The sequence below is a fragment of the Zea mays genome, chromosome 3 (assembly GCF_902167145.1).
Source record: "Zea mays cultivar B73 chromosome 3, Zm-B73-REFERENCE-NAM-5.0, whole genome shotgun sequence".
NCBI classification, from domain to species: domain Eukaryota; kingdom Viridiplantae; phylum Streptophyta; class Magnoliopsida; order Poales; family Poaceae; genus Zea; species Zea mays.
Window position 1 is genome coordinate 202,532,039 of NC_050098.1, and position 22,896 is coordinate 202,554,934.

At 47.0% G+C, this 22,896-nt stretch overlaps 1 protein-coding gene across 13 annotated transcripts; it reads left to right on the forward strand.

Annotated features, from left to right (window-relative positions):
- Nucleotides 1-352: 352 nt before the first annotated feature.
- On the forward strand, nt 353-21,883 carry LOC100191195 (uncharacterized). Of its 13 annotated transcripts, none has more exons than XR_004856873.1 (13): nt 353-571; nt 640-743; nt 6,540-6,671; nt 6,752-6,825; nt 6,893-6,998; nt 7,097-7,165; nt 7,409-7,473; nt 7,580-7,678; nt 7,839-7,938; nt 19,785-19,892; nt 20,032-20,223; nt 21,194-21,422; nt 21,518-21,883. XR_004856873.1 is itself a non-coding variant. In NM_001136630.1 (11 exons), the coding sequence occupies exons 1-10, from the start codon at nt 469-471 to the stop codon at nt 19,845-19,847; spliced, it is 915 nt and encodes a 304-aa protein (NP_001130102.1). In that variant the 5' UTR covers nt 379-468; the 3' UTR covers nt 19,848-19,892; nt 20,611-20,913. The 13 variants fall into 13 exon arrangements, 3 of the variants coding, with proteins under 3 accessions (XP_008672006.1, XP_008672007.3, NP_001130102.1); XR_002267773.2 differs by lacking the exon at nt 20,032-20,223 and having other exon boundaries at nt 21,194-21,270; nt 21,365-21,422; XR_002750227.2 differs by lacking the exon at nt 20,032-20,223 and having other exon boundaries at nt 21,194-21,270; nt 21,370-21,422.
- The last annotated feature ends 1,013 nt before the right edge of the window (nt 21,884-22,896 follow it).

Sequence of the window (22,896 nt, forward strand, 5' to 3'; positions counted from 1 at the left end):
GAGAGCTCCAGCGTCGTCGAGGAGAGGAGGAGCGCCGTCGAGGAGAGGAGGAGCGCTCGGGGAGAGGTGAGGAGCGCCCAAGGAGAGGACCGCTCGGGGAGGAGCTCCTCGGGGAGAAGACGAATTCAAGCTGGAGCTCCTTGGGGAGAAGACGAACTCAAGCTGGAGCAAAGATCCGTTCTAAGCTACGGGGCAATGAGATGAACTGCCGTAACAACGACTGCGGATCGGCTAAATCACACCCCGATAGCAAAATTCCGAATTTGAAAAGATTATGATACTAAAATTCCAATACCGACGTTCGGGATACCAATTTTTAGAAGTCCTGTGTTGGTGATATCTTGGTTCCAATAAGCTCTGACTAGGCACAGACCAGCACACGGCCACAGTACCACACAGAACAGTAGCACCGGGCTCCGGGCACCAGGGCAGGCGAATTCCTAGGTTCGCTGGAGCCTGGTCCGAGGGATGGCCGCCGCCTCGCTCGCGTTGGCGAGTCCTCTCCGGCTTCTCCTCCGCGTCCGTCACCCGCGCGGAGCCATCGCCGTCCCGTGCTACTTCATCTCGCGAGGTAAGCCCGAAGGCCCATCTTATCTTTCGATTTTGCCTCTCCGCTGACGCTTGGCCCACCCGAGCCAGGACGGTATAGCACCGCCATTGCCGTTGCAGCAGCGAGGGATTTGGCGGTGAAAGGAAGCGTGGACAGGAATTCAGCGGAGGAAGTCAGGAACATTCTGAATATGGTAATTTGATTTTTCCCCTTACCATTGAGCAATCATGCTCAATTGGTCGTCATCAAACTGTGTAACTGCAGTAACCTACTATTGCTACTGACTAGTGTTTGCTTGTGAGAACTGTGTTTTTTTAATGAAACGCGCTGGAATCAGGCGCTTCTATTGCAAAACTATTGCCAATGTGAGCTGTGTTCCATATTTAACTCCGAGGGCCCGCTTGTTTCCCTTCATTTTGAGAAATTGAAATCTAAGTAATGGAGTATTCTATTTTTTAGAATGTGACATTCCACAACTTCCAAAGTTTATATATAAATCTATCTCAAATTCACGGGGTAAGAGATGGAAATTGATTCTATATACATACTACTTAATAATTTACAACTTATAGCACACTTGTCTACTCGCTTCTCTATAGCATAAATATAATGTATAACTATCTCTCTCATATGATTTAGGATAATATACAAATATATTACATGTACAAATATATTAACTTAATTAGTTTTCTCTAAATTATAATTAGTAGATAGAATGGAATTCAATTCCAACGAAACAAACAGGGCCCAAGAGAATATTGGACTGTATGGAAAACAGGGGTGATGAGAAATCCTCAAGATCTCCAATTTTCTCTACTGTTCTTTTAAAATGTTTGTCAATAATAGTGTCCATCTTGCGAATGCAAACTAAACTTTCAACAACATTCTGTTGGTAGGCTCTGTAGATAAAAAGCTCATATGTTGTCTTTGTTAAGGCCCATATATTATTGCCTGCCTATATATATGCTACAGTACCCGAGGGGGCTATTATCTCGCCTAATCCAGGTTAGTAACATGGTATCAGAGGAGGTTAGGGTTAGGGTTTTTGTCTAAATCCAGCCCTGATCCACTTTTTTGGCGCCGTCGCGCCGTTGCTGCGCTGCCATCGCGGCTAGCCCATCTTCTCCTTCCTCCATCCCGCCGCCAGGGGCGGATCCCGGCTACACCTTCCGTCGGTTTGTTTGGTTTCAGGCCTCCTGTTCTACCTGATTTTTGATTGCATTCGATATGGCGACAAATGCTATTGTGGTCAATATCACTCTTGATGGTCAAAATTATCTGGAGTGGGCTTTCTGTGTTGAGACCGTACTCCGGGGACATGGATTACTATTCCATTTGACTGATGCAGCACCCATTCTTGCTGATGATCGTCGCAATGCTGCTGATATCAAAACCTGACAGCTTAATGATGGTAAAGTGATGGCTGCTATGGTGAACAGCGTCAAACCGTCTATGATTATGAGTTTGTCTAAATTCAAAACTGCTAAAGCCATCTGGTCTCATTTGAAGGAGCGTTTTGTTCAGAACAGTGGTGCTCTATTACACACTCTCATGCAACAAACACATGTTATTGAGCAAAATGATATGAGTATTGATGAGTACTACTCAGCCTTTGATCGCCTGATGAGTGCTTTGGCATCAATGGTGCCTGCTTATACCGCTGATCTGTGTCCGACTCATAAGTTTATTGAGAAGTTCTTCACTTACAGGTTTGTTATGGGCGTTCGGGTCGAGTTTGATTCTCTTCGTGCTCGTTTAGGGTTCTGACACTCTCACAATGGCTAAGGCGTTGTCTGATTTACTTGCTGAAGAGACTCGTCTTAATTCTCTGTCCTCTACTGGTGGTAATCCTCACAGTGTGTTGGCTGCTGCCCAGAAACCTAAGAATATTTTTAAGCCTTGTGATCATTGTGGCAAGACCAATCATCGATCTGAGCTTTGCTTTGTCAAGTTCCCTGATAAGTTGACTGATTTCCGTGCACGACGTGCTGCTCGTGGTCGTGGTCCAGGACCATCCAATAGAGGCCCAGTTGCTGTTGCTGCCACTTCGTCCGCCTGTACTTCCGAGTCGGCCTGGGTACTTGATGGTGCTTCCTTTCATGTCACATATGATCAGTCAAAGTTGGCTTCTACTACACCTGTCACAGATGGTGCTTCAGTGCAGACAACTGATGGTACTGTATGCCACATTACTCATAAGGGTTCTCTTTCAGATCCACACTTTACAGTACCTAATATTTTCTTTGTTCCTGAGCTATCTATGGACCTTCTTTCAGTAGGCCAAATTACGGATCATAATTGCTTTGTCGGATTTGATGACTCATCTTGTTTTGTACAGGACCTTCGCACAGGGGAAGTGATTGGGACTGGCCGTCGCCGTAGAGCTGCTCCTCGCCTCTACATCTTGGACTCTTTGCGGCTTCCTTCCTTGGCTACATCTCCAGCGCATGTGCTTTCAGCTACCCTTGCTTCTGTTGCGTCTTTTGCCCAGTGGCATCATCGTCTAGGCCATTTGTGTGGATCTAGATTGTCTACTCTAGTAAAGTCAGGTTGCTTAGGTCATGCTTCGGTTGAGTCTTATTTTCATTGTAAGGGTTGTCATCTTGGAAAACAAATACAACTTCCATATTTTACTAGTAATTCTCATTCTGTTGAACCCTTTGATTTGGTTCACTCTGATATTTGGGGTCCTGCACCTTTTGTTTCAAAAGGTGGATATAAATACTATGTCATTTTTATTGATGATCATTCTCGCTACACTTGGATTTATTTCATGAAACGCCGCTCTGAGCTGATTTCTATTTATAAAACCTTTGCTCGTATGATTCACACTCAATTTTCCACTCATATTAAAACATTTCGTTCTGATTCTAGTGGTGAATATTTATCTAATAATTTCCGCTAGTTCTTGACTTCAGAGGGTACTCTTGCTCACCTTTCTTGCCCTGGTGCTCATGCACAGAACGGTGTGGCTGAACGCAAACATCGTCACATTATAGAAACTGCTCGCACTTTGTTGATATCTTCTTTTGTCCCTTCACATTTTTGGGGTGAAGCAGTTTCTACTGCGGTTTACCTCATCAATAGACAACCGTCATCCAAACTCTCTGGCAAAACACCTGGTGAAGTTCTTTTCGGAACTCCTCCACGATATGACCACCTTCGAGTTTTTGGATGTACGTGTTATGTGCTATTATCACCTCGTGAACGTACTAAATTGACTGCTCAATATGTTGAGTGTGTTTTTCTTGGATACAGCCCTGAACATAAAGGCTATCGATGTTATGATTCATCTTCTCGTCGCATTCGTATTTCTCGAGATGTGAGCTTCAATGAAAATCATCCCTTCTTTTACAACTCTTTCACTCATTCTTCTTTTTATTCCACAGAGTCTACCTCCTTCATAAGCCTTCCTCCCATTTCTGAAACTTCATCAGTATCACTACCTACTGTTTCTACCCCAGATGTCCTTATTCCCATCACACCACCTTCCACTTCCACACCATCTCAGTCTTACTCTTCCAAACCACCTGTCACTCAGACTTACATTCGCGTCCTCGCTCTACTCCCACGGCCAGTCCTGATGACGATCCTGTTGCTGATACTTGTACTAACAATGATGACTCTCATGTTGTTTTTAATCAGGGGTATCATCTTCGTGACCGTGGCACTATTGCAGCTCCAGAATGTTATGGGTTTTCGCGTGCTGGTGCAGTCATTGCTGGACCATCATCTTATAAAGAGGCTTCTGGTATACCTGAGTGGCAGCTTGCTATGACTAATGAATTAAATGCCCTTCATCGCACATGTACATGGGATGTTGTTCGGTTACCTGCTGGTGCTGTACCTATCACGTGCAAATGGGTCTTCAAGGTTAAAACCAAATCTGATGGTTCTATTGAGCGATATAAAGCTTGTCTTGTGGCCAGAGGTTTTCAATAGACTCAGGGTATTGACTATGATGAGACTTTTGCACCCGTGGCCCATCTGACTACTGTCCGAGCTTTACTTGCTGTTGCAGCCTCATCTTCTTGGACTATCTCTCAGATGGATGTCAAAAATGCTTTTCTTCATGGTGATTTACATGAGGAAGTCTATATGCATCCACCTCCTGGGGTAGAGGTTCCATCAGGGCATGTATGTCGTCTCCGTCGAGCCTTGTATGATCTCAAACAAGCTCCTCGTGCTTGGTTTGAGAGATTTGTTTCTATCATCAAGGCTTGTGGTTTCTATTCTAGTGATCATGATCCTGCATTGTTCATTCATGTTTCTTCACGAGGACGCACATTGCTATTACTATATGTTGATGACATGTTGATTACAGGCGATGATCCAGACCATATTGCTCATGTGAAGGCGTCTCTGAGTAAGGAATTTCAAATGTCTGACTTGGGGGTACTCAGTTATTTCTTGGGCATTGAGGTTTTGCAGACTCAAAATGGTATTTATCTTTCTCAGGCCAAGTACATACAAGACCTTCTTGATCGTTCTGGTCTTAGTGATACTCGCACTGTTGCCACGCCTATGGATCTTCACTTGTCTCTTCGACCTACTGATGGGACACCTTTGGAGGATCCATCTCGATATAGACATCTTGTTGGTAGCTTAGTTTACCTTACTGTCACCAGGCCAGATATTGCTCATGCGGTTCAGAATTTAAGTCAGTTTGTCTCTGCTCCTACATCAGTTCATTATGGGCACTTACTTCGTGTGCTTAGATATCTACGGGGGACAAAAACACAATGTTTATTTTATGACTCAAATTCCCCACTTCAGCTTCATGCTTACTCTGATGCTACCTGGGCCAGTGATCCTACAGATCGTCGCTCCATCACTGGTTACTGTATTCTTCTTGGATCATCTCCTATTGCTTGGAAATCCAAGAAGCAAGCTGTTGTATCTAGATCTAGTACTGAAGCAGAACTTCGAGCCCTGGCTACTACTACTGCTGAGATTATCTGGATTCGTTGGCTCTTGACTGATCTAGGCGTTTCTTGTGACTCGCCTACACTTCTTCGCTGCGACAACACTGGAGCTATACAAATTTGTCATGATCCAGTGAAGCGTGAACTCACAAAACACATTGGTGTTGATGTCTCATTCACTAGATCTCATTGTCATCAGAAGACCATTGATATTCAATATGTGCTCTCAGAATTACAGCTTGCGGATTTCTTCAGAAAAGCACAAACTAGGGCACAACATCAGTTTCATCTAATCAAACTCAATGCTTCAAATCCTCCACTTCCGCCTTGAGTTTGACATGGGGTGTTAAGGCCCATATATTATTGCCTGCCTATATATATGCTACAGTACCCTAGGGGGCTATTATCTCGCCTAATCCAGGTTAGTAACAGTCTTTATGATTGATAGTCAGTGAAAACAGTTCTGGAGTTGGCAAATGCACATTTAAATCCAAAAGATAAAGCAGATGGAAAGGGACTGGTTTCTGATTCCACTACTAAGGGTATATTATCTGGAAAACATTTTTCTGAAGTATGTAAATGATGGCCAAAACAGAGTTCCCTAAACTAATATCTGGTTGCGCTTGTGAATCTGTGATAGCTAATAGGTTAGAGCAGTTCTGGAGTTGGCAAATGCTAACAGAGTTCCCTAAACTAATTTCAGCAATAAGAACATGATGGAAAAGAGTATTGTAGATGAAAAACATATTTACTGCTGTCTGTATAAATGATAGAGAGCTTATCATAAACTAAGATCTGGTTGTCCTTCCAAAAGAAAATGAACAAAAGAGAAAATCATTAACTACGTGATCATATTAAGTTTGTTACCATGGTTGCATGCATGCATAACTTCATATCATCACAAAATTTTATTATTATATTCATATAATTTCAAATGGAAATTTGTATTTGAAGGAAACACAGAATACATGACTTTAACTACATTTTCTTGTTTATTTTAGCATTCCTCAGAAATATATGGTTATTCTTGCTATTCATTGGCTCATATTAACATCCTTGTGCAGGCAGAAAGGGCTTCCCAACGAAGAAATGTTTTTCACACCAATTTTCTTACTCCACCTATAGTGAAAGAGGCTATGCTGGCACTTGAAAAGTTTGCAGATACCAAAGCAGTAGCTCAGGGTGGCTACCCTCAGGTCAAATTTGATGACCCAAATGGTAGTTTGTTAATTGCTTCCATTAGCCTATCAAGTTTCTCATTCTTATATTTATCTAGGCTGAGAGGTGCCGAATATCTGTTGGACACCCGGACGTCATGACAAGTAACCCAGATGTGGTTGCTGCTTTGAGGTTTTCTCAGTTTTACCTTATAAAGCACTGCTATCATCTATATAAGCTGACATTGAGGCCAACCCAGCATCTCAGGGAATTTCCGGTTGGAATCTTGTTCTCATGGTGACTTTCTTGGTGCTATTCTTGGGACAGGAATAACAAGGGAGAAAGTTGGAGATATTCTTTTGCAGGTGCACACCCAAATACACGTTTTCTGCTTTCTGAATGATTTGATCATGTCCTACCTTTTTTCTTTGTCGTTTGTGATGTCTGTTTCCATTTTCGTTAGGGGGAACGAGGTGCCCAGGTCCTTGTTGACCCAGAACTTGTTGACTATCTGATTTCTACCCTTGAAAAGGTGGATTGTCTTACAAATTGTGCTACTGTTCTGTACTCGTATTTTGCTTAGTTCACGTTTTATGAGCTTGATGTATACTTATCCCTGTTCTTCTGAACAATCTGTATGATGGAGAAGATCTGAGACATTTTATGCCTGTGATGTTGAGACTTGAGAGTTTGGGTTAAATCTGTGTTTGGTTTCGGTCTGCTCGTTGCAAACCAATCTAATTACTGTCCTTTTCTGATGGGAGTTTTTCTACAGGTGGGGAAAGTTGGTGTTTCATGCACTCAGATTCCTTTGCTTGCTCTAGAATATGAACCACCAAGGTGAACTCATGTTCTCATACCTTTATATAAACTTTGAATTTGTTTTTTTAAACTTATGTTGTAAAAACCTGGCACAAGTGACTCAATTTTTTTTTCTAATTTGTAGGACCAATTCATTTAAAACTGTAGAATCATCGCTCAGGGTTGATGCCCTTGCCAGTGCAGGATTTAAAATCTCACGCACGAAGCTTGCTAGCTTGATAAGGTATGAACTTTGGGGTGTCAATTGTCAACATCAGAAAAGCATACTTTTGTCTTAGCACAATTGTTTTGTTTGAACTTTGTTATATTCTAATACGAACAATATCGCCAGTGCCTATGAATGTTAATTATTCTTCTGAATTCACGCTCTTTTGCTTGCTCAGTTCTGGTGATGTTCGTGTGAATTGGACACCAACAACAAAAAATGGAGTTACCCTCAAATCTGGAGATGTTGTTTCTGTTAGTGGGATGGGAAGGTTAAAGGTAATTTGAAAAAAACAAGAAAAGATGCAATGATTTTCACTTGAATTGTTAAAAGCTTGAATGCATTAAGATTTAATTGTTATTCACAGTCTAATTTTTTTTTGAAATGATGGCATGCGCTCTATCTCTTAATTAAGCGAAAAGAATTTTACGTACAATCAAGGGTAGCGAAATGTAATGCCTACATAGGACACCGAAAGGTTAACCCACCCACGTGACATGACATAGTACAAAACTACCATGCGTCATCATTGTCGAGCATGGCTGCAGAGCCGGAGCAGTGGCGGCTGTGAGCACCAACCGGTCCGCTGGTCGGAGGACACCGACCGAGTGGCATGTGACCATCGGATGTACGTGGCGGGGATCATGGTGGATGGTGATAGAATAGTGCACCGACGACTTGTCGCGGGAGCGGGCCGAGTCATGGAATGGCTCGTCGGAGGAGGGGTCCTGTGGACCAGGCCACACGCCGCTGGTAGATGCGGGCGGGATCGGCGAAGTGAATGTAAGGGGGTCGGAGAGGTGGGGCAACGCGTGGCATGGTTAGAGGCAACGTGGTGACGCATGGTGTGGGTGGAGGCTACAAGGCCGCAGGTGGCACGGTCGAAGGCGAAGGAGCCATGCATGGCACAGAAGAGGTCGCTGGGACCGGTGGTAGGGGAAGGGGACTAGGGGAGGTACTTAGACGAGATCGACATCGAGAAGAGAGTTGAGGTCGAGATGTGGGGAGGAGCCAGCAAGGGGAAACCATCCTCATCGAAAACATGTCGAGAGATGATGGTGCAACGAGTGAGAAGGTCGGGGCACCGTACCCCTTGTGGTCACAGGAGTACCCGAGGAAAAAGGTAGCGTGCTGATCGGGGCGAAAGTTTGTGGGGAACGATGGCAGAGGTATTAGGATAGGTGCGAATCATGCGATCAGTCTTGCCGTTTTGAGGGGAGGTGCAAGGATATGACATCCGCAGCTACATGTCGTGCAAGAGAAAGAAGGCATGAGACATGGAGTTATCGAACTCCTGCCCGTTGTCACACTGAACACCCCAGATGGTGCAACCGAACTGAGTCAACACCCATGCGAAGAAGTGAGATAAGGTGGGGAAGGTGTCAGACTTACGACGGAGGGGAAGAGTCCAGAGGTAGTGAGAGAAGTCATCCATGATGACCAGATAGTATTGGTTACCGGAAAAGCTCGGTATCAAAGGGGTGAGCATTGTGGGACATGGAAGAGGTGAAGGGTAAGTGATTGTGGTGACCAAGCTGACAAGCATGGCAAGGCGAGGTAACGTTGCCGCGGGGTGGGGAATGATCAAGGTGGACGAGAGTCGAGAAAGGACGTCATGGCTGGGGTGGCCAAGACGGTGGTTCCAAGTGGAGGCAGAGGCAGTGGTGACGTGGGTGGAGGGTGTGGCAACACGTGATGTGGGAGGTATGTCCGGAAAGTGAATAGGATAGAGAGTGGGAAAGAGTTGTCGCAGCGAGCGACCACAACACGAGTGGTAAGATCCCAGATGGTGAGCCTCCGGGGATCAAACTCTATGGAACAGTGGTTGTCAGTGGTGAAGCGACGAACCAAGAGAAGGTTCTATATGATGTTGTGGACAACAAGGATGTTGTTGAGGTACAAAGGACTAGGAAGAATCGTCGCTTACTGAGGTGACAGGCAGAGTCGACCCATTACCGACAATGATGGAAGAAGGTAAAGTGGGGCTGTGGGGATGGGGTGAAGAAACAGTACCAGGGTCAGGAGTGGTGTGGTACGAGGCGCCGCAGTCAGCAACCTAGTTGGTGGGAGTAACATGAGTGGGCTACGAGGACATGTGGTGGTACGAAGAGAGCTATGGGAGGCACCTCCACAGAGACATCGGGATGGGCGTCGAGACCGCCAGTGACGAGCATGAGCAGTGGAGACGACAAGGCCTCGATCGTCATGGAGACAATCTCAAAACCGCGGAATACAAACGACCCTGTAGCTTGGCGGCTCTCTTGAGGATGGACGGAGGCCGAATGGTGGTAGAGCTCGACACAGTCATGGAGAACTGGGTTCATGACGCGGTCAAAGGCCACGAACGTGCCAAGGAGAAATTGGTCGTCGTGAAGGGAGACATGGACACGATAGGAAGGCAAATGGACGACAACAGAGCGAAGGACGAGCGTCAAGGGAGCAGACATAGGGAGGCTCCACGGTGTCAGATGAAGGGAACGTTCGGGAGCCGCGTGGTGGACCGCAACGTGGCAGGGGGAGCCCGAGAAGATCGCCCCTAGTGGCCCGCGTCGACTGAGGGGCCTGGTGGGGGCACCACGTTGGGGGAAGAGAAGGCGTTAACGCAACGATAGTCACTAGCGTAGGAGGATGCGCCGAAGCTGCATACGCTGGGACGGCGGCGGCTCGCACGGGCTTATCAGGGACCAACACTATGGCGTCGTGGACATCATGACGATCGTTGAGGCAGAGGTTGATGGAATAAGTCTTGTAGGCGTTGTGAAGGACATCACGTGGTGAACAACAGTTTGGACAGCAGCTTTGCTGCAGCCTTGACTGTGCTTTAGCATCTAAGGACAGCATGGGGGACTGCAGTTTGGACAGCAGCTTTGCTGCAGCCTCAACTGTGCTTTAGCATCTAAGGATAGCATGGAGGACTGCAGTTTGGATAGCAGCTTTGCTGCAACCTTGACTGTGCTTTAGCATCTAAGGACAACATGTGGAGGACTGCAGTTTGGACAGCAGTTAGGACAACAACCCTGCTGCAGTTTTTTACTGTGCTTTAGCATGTAAGGACAACATCTAGGATAGACCTTTAACATTTGTAGTTCAGCCCCTCAGGCTATAAACTGTAATCCCAACCCTTAGAAGGGCATGACATTGTGTAGTGTTTGAAGAAGTAGACGAAAAATTGCCCCAACTCGTAGTGTCATCCTCTCAATGAGAGTAAGAGTCCCGTTGCTTATAGAGGCGACCCGGGCAGGCCCAACCGCTGTCGCGGGCGAGGAGGGAGGCGCTAGCGCGGGGGCCTCGGGCGACGCTTCGGTGGAGGCAGTATTGTGGACGACGGTCGGCGTTGCGGCCTCGGTGAAGAAGCAAGGGGGCCGGTGGCGGCCTAGGAGAAGCCGACCTCTGAGCCGGGTGTAGCACCCCGTCCACTCCCGGACCGGCGGTACATACACCTGGCAGCTCTTTAGGATTATATATTGTCCCCACAAACCAACACAAGTCTTTTGTGCACTTTGTCCTCACTCATGCGCACCCGAGAAAACTTCCCGCTCGGTCACCCATCACAAATTGCTCCAAGCCAAGCACACTTGACTTAGAGGTTCTTTCGAGATAGGTTTCCGAAAAAGAAGATGCACCTTGTTGGTATGAATACTCTATTAATTCTATTAAGTCTTGAGCCAGAATATCATCATCCCAGGGGCCAGGATATCACAATCCACCCCCCTTAGAAGACTGACGTCCTCGTCGGTCAACCCCAATCCAGGAACCTCCCCTCTTAGCCACGTATGTGTGTCTAGTGTCGTCATATGCCATGCCACGTGACCACTCTGGGCCCACATGCGCCATGCACCATATACCCGAACCCCTAACCCACACGCGCCCGTGAAACTGCGAGGGTCGGCTCTGATACCACTTGTAACACCCCATCCACTCCCGGACCGGCGGTACTGACTCCTGGCAGATCTCTAAGATTATATATTGTCCCCACAAACCAACACAAGTCTTTTGTGCGCGTTTTGTCCTCACTCATGCGCACCGAGAAAACTTCCCGGTCGGTCATCCATCCCAAATTGCTCCAAGCCAAGCACGCTTAACTTAGAGGTTCTTTCGAGATAGGCTTACGAAAAAGAAGATGCACCTTGTTGGTATGGATACTCTATTAATTCTATTAAGCCTTAGGCCAGGATATCACCATCCCAGGGGCCAGGATATCACACAGGCCGAAGCGAAGAAGCCCAGGGGCGTTGCGGGCTAGAGGCCGCCCACGTGGGGGTAGAGGAGATTGAAGCCCACGTTCGATAGGACGGGAGCTGCCGACGGGACATCGCTGGCGCCGTGGGAGCAGAGGAGACTCTCGACATGGGAGCAGTGGAGGCGACGGGCGCGACACAGGAGGCGCCTGGTGATGGGAGGGAAGCCGGTGCGAGTCGCGTGTGGGCAGACAAGGCGCCTGGTGAGGCGAGAAGGGCTGGTGCGAGAGGGAGGCCGACGAGGGGGGCTGCTGCCGGCATGAGGAGCGCAACAGCAGGAATGGGGGCAGAACCACAGGAGCGCGCGGCAGGGGACCGGGCGCAGAGAGGACGAACGCGGCTCTGGCGGCGAGGGCACCCATAGAGACGCTGGTGTTGAACCGGGTTAGAGGACATGTCGACGGCACTAACATTGTCACAATAGACCAAGCTGCTGTGAGTCAAAGGGGAATGTAGTTCCATCAAGAGCTGCCGCAACCAGGAGGCTTCTGCAACACCATTAGCCACAGCCCGATACTCAGCCTCGGCACTGGAGTGGGAGACTGGTCTGACGCTTGGAGGACCACGACACAAGATTGTTACCTAGGAAGACTGCATAGCCTGAAGTAGACCGGCAAGTGTCAGGGCAGCCTGCCCAATCAGCATTAGTGTACACGATGAGCTCAGTCGTAGCGGAACGGTGAAAATGAAGGCCAAAACCAGGAGTACCCTGCAAGTACCGAAGGATGCGCGTTGATGTGGCTATTACCTCAGTGGTAGGCAGTGGTGAATCTGTGAAGTTCTGGTCTGATCGTTGGCTCCTTGGTAAAACTGTGGCTGAACACTGTCCAACCCTTATCCAAGTGATTTCTAGAAGGGCTTTAAAGCGAAGAACAGTAGCTGAGGGGCTCACAAATCGTCAATGGGTGTCAGATATTCGGGGAGGATTGTCTGTAACGGTCCTAGTAGAGTATCTGCAGCTATGGAACTTGGTTGATGGGGTAGTTCTGCAACCTGACATCGCAGACCAACACATCTGGCGCCTCTCTGCTCATGGTACTTATTGTAGCAAATCGGCCTATGATGCTCTCTTTGTTGGCTCTATCCCTTTTGGCCCTTGGCGACGTGTCTGGAAGACCTGGGCCCCCTTAAGATGCAAATTCTTTGTATGGTTGGCAATCAAAAACAGGGTTTGGACAGCTGATCGACTTGCAAAAAGAGGCCTGCCCCATCCAGTTGCTTGCCCTCTGTGTGATCAGGCTGAGGAAACCATCCAGCATATTCTTGTCTCCTGCGTGTTCGCTCGGCAGATATGGACGTCCATGCTACACAATTTAGGCCTCCTTGCCATTGTGCCTCAGCATGGATGCACTCGTTTCTCAAATTGGTGGTGCCAAAGTATCAAGAAAGTGGAGAAGAGTCTAAGAAAAGGTCTTAATTCCTTGATCATTTTGGTTGCTTGGGAGATTTGGAAGCACCGTAATGCTTGTGTTTTTGAGGGGGTTGTGCCCTGCACCCAGCGAGTTCAGAGTGCTGTGATTGAGGAGGGCAACGTCTGGTGTTTGGCTGGTGCATCAGCTCTGCAGGACCTCCTGCTGCGCCAGCTCCCTAGGGGACCTTAGCAGTTTTCCTGCTGGTAGTCGTTTTTTGGTCGGGTTGTTACCTTGTGTGTGTGTGGTGCGTTGTGTTATTGCCGGAGGGGTCTCGGCCTAGGGGCCTTTGTAATTAGGGGTTGACAAGTCTTGTCTCTCCTATGTTCTTTTTTTCTTCTTAATTTAATGACACGCAGCTCTCCTGCGTTTGTTCAAAAAAAAAAGAGAGCAGTCAAGTGAGGCTCACGTGGGTCATGCATATGAAGGCATATTTGTTGGACTGCATAAGAGATATCTGGACGAGTAAACGTCAAGTACTGCAAAGCACCCGCCAGGCTTCTGTATTGTGTAGTGTCACTGACAGGAGTCCCGGAAGTACCAGAAAGCTTGGCAGATGTGTCAATCGGAGTGGCACAGGGTTTGCAATCCGTCAACCCAGCACGAGCAATGATTTCCAACGCATACTGTCGCTGATGTAGGAGAAGGCCATGAGATTGCTTCTGCACAGTGATACCCAGAAAATGATGAAGAGTGCCAAGATCCTTCATAGCAAATTCCTTCTGTAATGCAGAAACAGTACGCTGAAGCAAGACAGTACTAGAAGCTATGAGGACAATATCATCAACATAGAGGAGCAAGTATGCAGTCTCCACACCATGGCGATATATAAAAAGGGACGTATCTGACTTGGCTTCAATAAATCCCAAAGATAGTAAATAAGAGGCAAATTTACTGTACCATGCCCGAGGCGCCTGCTTGAGGCCATAAAGAGATTTGTTGAGACGACACACCAGATCTGGCTGAGCAGAGTCAAAGAAACCAGTAGGCTGTGAGCAGTACACTGTCTCTGTCAGAGTGCCATGAAGAAACACATTCTTGACATCAAGTTGATGGAGAGGCCAATCACGAGCAATAGCCAGAGAGATAACTGTGCGAACAGTAGCTGGCTTGACAACAGGATTGAATGTCTCATCATAGTCAATGCCTGGGCGCTGTGTGAAACCCCGAAGAACCCAGCGAGCCTTGTACCTGCTGAGACTCCCATCAGCATTAAACTTGTGCGTGAAAATCCATTTACCAGTCACCACATTAGCACTAGGAGGTCGAGGAACCAGATCCCAGGTGCCATTAGACTTCAGAGCAGCATATTCTTCCTCCATGGCAGCCCGCCAATGCGGGTCAGTAAGGGCAGCCCTGACAGACTGCGGAATCGGTGACACCGCAGTAGCCAGGTACAAAGTCGGCCGTCGGAAGCCAGCTTTGCCACGAGTAACCATCGGGTGCGGGTGAACCACCGGAGGAATAGGCACCGCACCAGGGGGAAGTCCTCGAGAGGCAGGAGGAGGCGGTCAAGACAACGCTGCAGGCAAGGGCGAGACTGGAGCCGGGCCACCCGGCGAAGTGGCCGGTACAGGTACAATCGGTTGGGCAGCCGACGCATGACCAGCCGGAGGGTGCCGACGCTGGTACGTCAATACGGGTTCCTAGTATCGGTCTCCAGGGGGTGCACCCGTAGTAGGCACAACAGGACTAGCCGGCGCAGCAAGCGTGGAAGTTCGAGTAGCCGGTGCAAGGACCTGGGAGGGCTGGCCCGACTGAGAAGAGGTAGTGTCGGTGGGAGCAACCCTCGAAGGTGGTGCCGTCGGTGCAACCACGGGGGCAACAGAACGAGTACCTACAGGTAAAAGACGTGTTTCGATGGATGAAGGCATCAGATCCATCTCAGACAAAAAATCAAAATCATTAGTTCGAGGGGGCAAGGCTGCGAAAGGGAAGCAAGCCTTATCAAAGACAACATGACGAGATGTTAAGACCCGATTTGTGGATAGATCAAGACAACGATAACCCTTATGCTCAGTAGAATACCCCAGAAAAACACACCTAGTAGAGCGGGGAGCAAGCTTATGCGGCGTAGTGGCAGCGAGGTTCGGATAGCAAGCTTATCCAAAAACACGAAGCCGCTCATATGTGGGAGGTGTGTTGTACAGGGCAGCAAAGGGACAAGAGGCGCGGACAGTTTTAGTGGGAAGGCAATTGAGAAGATAAGTGGATGTATGAAGAGCATCTACCCAATAGCGAGGAGGCATGGATGCTTGGAGCAGCAAGGTGCGGATCATATTGTTGGTGGTGCGGAGCATGCGTTCGGCTTTACCGTTCTGCGGCGATGTATAGGGGCAAGACATACGAAGCTTCACACCATTGGTGAGAAAGAAGGTCCGGGTAGAGGAGTTGTCAAACTCCCGACCATTATCACATTGGACTTGCTTGATCGTGCGCCCAAACTGAGTATGGACATAAGAGAAAAAATGAGAAATGGTTGAAGAGGTGTCAGATTTGAGGCGCAGAGGAAATGCCCAAGAATAATGTGAAAAATTGTCAAGGATAACCAAATAGTATTTAAACCCGGAGACACTGATGACAGGTGAGGTCCACAAATCACAATGAACTAAATCAAAACACTGAGTAGCACGCGACATGGACTGCGCCAAACGGAAGCCTAGTGTGCCGACCTAACTGGCAAGCATGTCAGATAGGTACATGTTTGGGCTTATTACATGAAACAGCAGCAATACTAGAAAGCTTAGCAAGCACGTCAGGGCCTGGATGACCAAGACATTGGTGCCATAGTGACGCAGGAGCAGTAACAGCAGCAAGGGCGTAGTGTGTAGTGGCTGGAGGAGCACGCACAGTAGGAAGACTGATGGTGTACAGGGGCCCAGAGCTGTTGCACCTAAGGATTGTGTTCCTGGAATTGAGATCCTTCACAGAAAGGCCAAACAGGTCAAATTCCATGGAACAATTATTCTCAGTCGTAAACTGACGGACAGAAAGAAGATTCTTAATGATATCAGGTGTAACAAGAACATTGTTAAGATAAAACTGGCCAGAAAGCACCGTATCTCCTACAGAGGTGACCGGCAGACTAGACCCGGTTCCAACAACGATGGATGAACGAATAGTAGAAGTTAGAGAACGAAAACGGGAGATGTTACCAGAGTCCGGGGTCGTATGGTTGGAGGCCCCGGAGTCAGCAATCCACTCGGTGATGGATTGGGGCTGCTGAAGAATCATCGTGTTGAAGGAAGAGGCCAGCGACTGCTGATCCTAGGTACCCTGCCACGGGTTCCAGGGTGTTTGGGCAACCTGTTGTTGCTGTTGCGCACCATAAGCAGCCTGCGCCTGCTGCTGCAGCTGATGTTGCTGCTGGGCAGCATACAGCTGCGCCGAAACAGGGATGGGCGCCAGTGGGGTCGTATGCTGAGATAGACCCACGGGCTGGCCCGGAGCAGTGAGGAACACCTGCTGCTGTTGGGGGCGTGAGGGCTGCTGCAGTTCACCCATAGTTGGACCGGGGTACATGGAGATCGTCCCAGTCCATGGGTCGTAGAGGGAGAGCCAGGGGGCCGGCACACCTATCGCCGAGGTGCTGCCATTAGCCTGGTTGCGCGCAGGACCAACAGTGTGCCCTCCCTGCCTGTGATGGTTAGCACCAGAACCCCGGCCACCCTTCCCATGGCCACGACCACGTCCCTGGCCACCACTGCCAGGGGGGCGAGAGGAGGAAGGTGTCTGGGAGTTGTTGGAGTAGAAGGCCTGAGGTGGTGCTGAAGTCGTGTCTGGCCCAAGTTGTAGTTCCTCGAGGACCAGATCATCTCGGAGTTTAAGAAAACTCGGGAAGGGACGACTAAGTGTGATGATCGCTCGAAGATGCTCATACTTCTTGTTGAGGCCGCGAAGAACGTTGAGGACGACGTTCCGGTCCAAGACCGGGCAATCAAGATCACCGAGGGAGTCCGCCATCGCCTTCATCTTGCGGTAGTACTCAGTCATCGAGAGATCACCTTGGACGAAGTTGCGAAACATGGTGTCGAGGTGAAGGGCACGTGTCTCGCTGTTGCCGATGAATTGGTTCTCGAGCGTCAGCCAGGTCTGACGCGCAGAGATGCCACGTGCCCGGGCGATGTCCTGAAGGTCGATGCTGATGGTGCCGAAAATCCAGGAGACGACAACGTTGTCCATCCTTTTCCAGGATGGATCGTTGGCAGGAGGAGTGTCGAGGAGGACATGGGCGGCGAGTTCGTAGCGCTCGAGGGTGAGCATCACCTGATCGCGCCAGCGGGCGTAGTTCGTTGAAGAGGGGTCCAGAACAATGCCGATCATGTTGCGAATGTTCTGTACGCTGCATGCTTGGGCATGCAGGTTGGCGATGACGGCAGACTCATCTCCGATGGGTGGAGGAGTAGGCGCAGCTGCGGACGATGAAGGGATCTGCTGTGCCGCAGCCACAACCTTGGCGTCAAGGGCTGCGACAGCATCCTGTTCTTCCTCCAGGAGCAGGGCGATGGCCCGGACGCGCACACGAGCTGCCGCAGCCTCCTGCTCCACAGCTTGGAGGGTGGCCAGCTTGTCGTCGATGAGCCTCTGGAGGGCCGCAGAAGCGGCAGCGTCGTCGGCCATGGGGAGTAGAGGCGGGCGCACCGAGCAGCCCTAGGAGGAGAGGAGGTGACGGGGTCGCGCGGCCTGGGCAGCGCGGAAGCGGAGGCTCTGCGCCTGGTCCCGCGCGTCGTCGCGCTCCTTGGCCAACCCGCGCAACGCTCTGCTCGCTTGTTGCGGTGGCGGCTGCAGGACGACGGGGAAGGAGGAGGAGATGGCGGCGGCCAGGACCAGAGGAGGTGGCGGCGGCCAGGACCAGAGGAGATGGCGGCGGCCAACCCTAGAGAGGGAAGGCGCGCTGCAGGCCCTAGAGAGAGAGGGCGGTGGCTAGCCCTAGAAGGAAGCGGAAGCGAGAAAAAAATGGATGGCTCTGATTACCATGTTGGACAGGGATAGTCGCCTATGCAGTGTTATTAAAACTACGTTTAAACGATGTTTAAACTACGTTTAAACGTCAAAACTCTAATTAGAGGTTGAAACCACGTTTTAGCGTTTTGGTGTTCTAAACTGTAAAACGCAGTGTTTTATGCATTTTAGACTATTAGCTACTTTTGGGCCCAGTCTATTAGTTACTTTTGGGGTTCAATCCAACTCATGGGTGAAGTTTTGGTAAGCCAGTAACCTCTCTGTTTTGGTATTTAACTTCATATTATTGTCTGAAATTATGATGTATTGGTATTTTTCCTATGTTGTTTAAAACTACGTTTAAACAAAGTTTAAACGTTTAAAAGTCAAAATTTCACCCATGAGCGTTCCAACGTTTTATCGTTTTAATAACCTTGCGCCTATGATTACTGTGTATTGATAGGACCCCAAGGTTCAACATATATAGGCAGACAGGAGGGAGGAAACCCTAGGGCTGCCGCCTACAGGAGGGTGGCGGCAGGACAGGGGGAAAAACCTCCCAGCAGAGGTGGCGCAGCACCTATGGGCCGGGCCTGTACATACGCAGATGACAGCCTGACCCCCTACACACAAGGCCTATACAAATATTCTAACAATTATAACAATTACTGTGACTTCAAGATCCTGCTTCATCACTATTGGTTTTTACTACCTAGAAATAACTATTGTTCCACCTCAAATCGAGGGATGAGGATCCTTTGTCTTAATCTACATATTTATGGTCCAACACATCCTATAGGCCTGTGACATTTGTTAAGGTGTTGAATGCGTAGTCACATAGCTAATGAGAGAGAGTAGCAAAGACCTAAGATCGTATTGGCCACAATATCAAAATCGCTGCTAAGTGAATAGCCTCACCTACCGTGTTTTTAGATGTGTAGATTCAGACTTGCATCTTTCAAAGTTTTCACCAGCAAGTTTCTCACATTGCATGAGATGGCTGGTGGACTATCAAACATGTATCAATGAAAAACCCTAGTGTGACATTTTGCATTTAACGGTTTGATGTGTCTGCAGACTGCTTCCAACAGGTTGGTCCTTATATGGCTTTCACATGCTGTTAAACATGAGTTCAATATTTTTCTCTCGAATACACAGGAGAACTGCAATATCATTGCATTAAGATAGAGAAAAAAATATTTACAAGACAAACTCACACTGCACCTTACATTGTCCAGGAACATGCACCTGAAGCTCAATATTTCCAATGATATTGATCTGTTGCTCTCCCTTAGCTCGAAATGATGTAAAATCTAGATAATTAATTGAGCATCTTTTTGTTCTATATCAATAAAGTAAATATTTTGCTTTGTTGACAGTGAGGTCTTAGAATCAGATGATAGGCAAACAGGCCTAGTATGCATGTCACTGAATATTTTTTTTATTGTTTTGCAATTTTCTAAAGTCCATTGTGTACTTAAATACATAATGCCATCTGCTTCATTTATTTATGTTGCTTGTTCATTTCTTCTCTAGATTGGGGAAATTGTGACTACGAGGAAAGGAAAATATGCGGTTGAGTTGATTCGCTATTTGTAATCATGGAACTGGTCTACTTTCATGTCTGAAACTCTGAATTTAACGGTACACATTTTCTCCTATATGTGATGAGAATCATGTATTAAGTATTACTTCTCAGTGAAGTTGAAAGTGATGCACAAATCTGAGTATATTTGTAGTATTCATTGACTGCTTTAGCTTCGTAATGCAAATATTCTTATAGGTCAAGAATTTCATAAAGTCGTCAGTGTACATTCATTATTTCAAATAATAAGCACCAAAGGGCCAGGTTGCTTTGGATCTTCCATCGCTTCTGTGTTATCACCAACATAGTCTTGTACAACTCTGCAATATCGAATCACTTCTACTTCTGTTAGTACTTTCTGATCTGAAGCTTAAAAGAAAATGAGATAAGGTATAAGTCTTCACAACTGAAAAGAGAACTCTTTTTTCTTCTGATCCAGCTTGTGTCTTGTCATAGTAAATAGCATACCCTTTTTCTTGTTTGAAATCTCACTAGGCTGCCTGCATCATAAGTTCATAACACGTGAAATGATTATGACGAGATGACAGAAACCTTTCGCAAATGGGAAAGTCGACAGCTACCAGTCATAGATCCATACGCCTTTCAATGCTAATAGGCTTGACAGAGAACTATTGCTTTTTACTTATTCTGTGGTTCTTGATTGCAAAATCATCACGAAGTTCAATATCCAAAGCTGCAAATTGTGCAAGGTCGTAGTATTGCTTCATTTGACTTGTCTCAAGGTTACTCACGCGGAGCTTGTTTTCTTGGGAACAGGTTGAAGCAAAAGTCCCGTGGCTCCTGTGTTTTTTTGGGTCAAATTATTAGCTACTATCTCACGAAAAACATACTCAGAATCCTTGTACACTGAAGTATTGCTGTATTTTTAGCTAAATATTATCTATATGTCGCTGTGTTTGGTTAGATGTAGGAATGGGAGTTTAGAGGTTTGTTTGTTTGGTGGGGATAAGAGTTTTGACTGGATGGGGATGGGAGAATAGGGGGTAAACTCCCACCAAATTTTTACGTGGAAGGTGGATGCCCCCGCACTGTCCATCATGATTTATGACGCAATTTTTTACTCTCAAGTCTCAAACCCTCACATAAACAAAGGTCATGAAGTCATTTTCCAACTATCACTTTTGATGCTTTCACAAACCAACTTCCAAGTGAATTTCCTCCGCCAACATCTATTGCTACTGCTGAATCCAATGCTCTTGCCACTTGCCAGAGGCACCGTATGTGGTTGCCCATGTTTAGAGTCAGAGAGAGTACCATGGGCCTTCTGGCTGAAAGAAGCTGCAACCACTCTCCTGTTCTTAACAACACAATATGCTATTTTTTGTGTTCTCTTTTACAGATACATCCAACAATATCTAACGAGCTGCTACATGTGAAGTTGTCATGCGAAAAGCAGGATGTCACATGTTTGTAAAGGTAGGTTTTGTGATGTATCCATCCTTGTGGAACTTTGGATGCACTATGTTGACAGCCAGCGAGGAGCTGTTTATTGTTTGTTTGATCTTTGAAGCCCAGCAATTAATTGGCCAGGCACAATAGCTACAGCTACCTTACAGTTTTCTTTGGAGGTACCAAAAGCCTCACTCACATGCTCCTACTAGGCTACTAGTGTGTACTTTTTTGTGTTTTCTTTTGTGAAAACTAAAACACTTGGGTATCTCAGATGGGAGCACGAGCAGCGAAACCCAACGGTGCTTGAAATGTTTTCGGTGAGTTGAATCAATGGAAAAGGTTAAGGGCGAACTGCACTTTCCGGAAAAGATTCATGCTCGTTTGGACACTTCCACGAGAAGTTTACTTTGAGCCGGTGCGAAGATATACTAAACTAGAGCCTTGTCCCTGCACTGTCAAGTCCCAGTTTGCTTGCTCCAGCTGCTTGGGTACCTTTTTGTATCTCTCGCAGTCCAACTAGTGGAAAATAACACTTGTTTTTTTTAAGGGAAAGCAAAGGCTTCTCCGGATGTGCCATTTGTAAGGCAAGATTAATGTGTGACAAAATTGACTAAAGGCTAAATAAGGTTCCAAAATACGTCAAGTTTCCTTGGTTTCTACGCTCGCCAATACTTAAAAAACACACAATCCCAATGCTTGCCTTTTTCTTGTCCTAGCTTTGCCAATAGGAACCTCACAATCACAATGCCTCCTTATTACCCAACGAAGATTTGACCAGTTCGGCGGGTTCGAGACAATTTTACGTGCTATGGGCCCATGACCATGACACCAGCAGGAGAAGGTTATTGTGTCGGATGTTTGTGCATTTTCCATGCTCACCTGCTCTCTTGGTGGTTACCGAAATGTTTAATAGCTGTTGACTGACTTCGAAAAAATCAGAGGTGCCTTAAAATGTTTTTTATAACACCCACTTCTTTATGTTTATATACAGAGCTTAGGGCTAGTTTGTCCACCACATTTTTCCATGGGATTTTCAATTTCCAAAGGGAAAATGAAATAATTTCCCTTAGGAAAACGAAAAACCCTTAGAAAAATGTGGTTCCCAAACTAGCTCTTAACCTTTTACATATGGAGTATAGGACTAGGACTCCTACGCTAATAAAGATTAGTACAAAGTTTACCTATAATTTAAACTACTAGGAAACCTAATGTCAGGGGCGAAGCAAGAGTTTAAATTTAGGGGAAACAAATCAGATTGAGAGGGGCTGCTAGAGAGTATTTTGTGTTATTTACATGGTAATTAACTAAGAAAATTAGTGGCTTCTATAGAATTAGGAGAGGATTAGGGGGTACATTGCCCCTTCTGCCCCTCCCTAGTGTCGCCCCTATCTATCGTATAAGAAAATTTTGGTTTGGGCATGTATCTTAACAACAACTCTCAACCACAACCTTTTGAGTTGAGATTGTACCTAAAGTTTTTAAGTTGACGCATCAAAGGAGCTTTAGTGAAGTCAAATGTAGCCTGGTCTTTAGGGGGTACAAAATCAAACTCAAGAAATTTATTTATAACAATTTTGTAGGATACAGTATGCCGAACTTTTTAACTACAATACGCTAATGGGTTTATATCTCTTGTCGTATTGATTAAAT

Coding starts and splice junctions, on each gene's coding strand:
- LOC100191195 (NM_001136630.1), top strand. CDS start 469: ATGGCCGCCGCCTCGCTCGCGTTGGCGAGTCCTCTCCGGCTTCTCCTC. Junction 744..6,539: donor TCAGGAACATTCTGAATATG/GTAATTTGATTT, acceptor ATCCTTGTGCAG/GCAGAAAGGGCTTCCCAACG. Junction 6,999..7,096: donor TTGGAGATATTCTTTTGCAG/GTGCACACCCAA, acceptor CATTTTCGTTAG/GGGGAACGAGGTGCCCAGGT.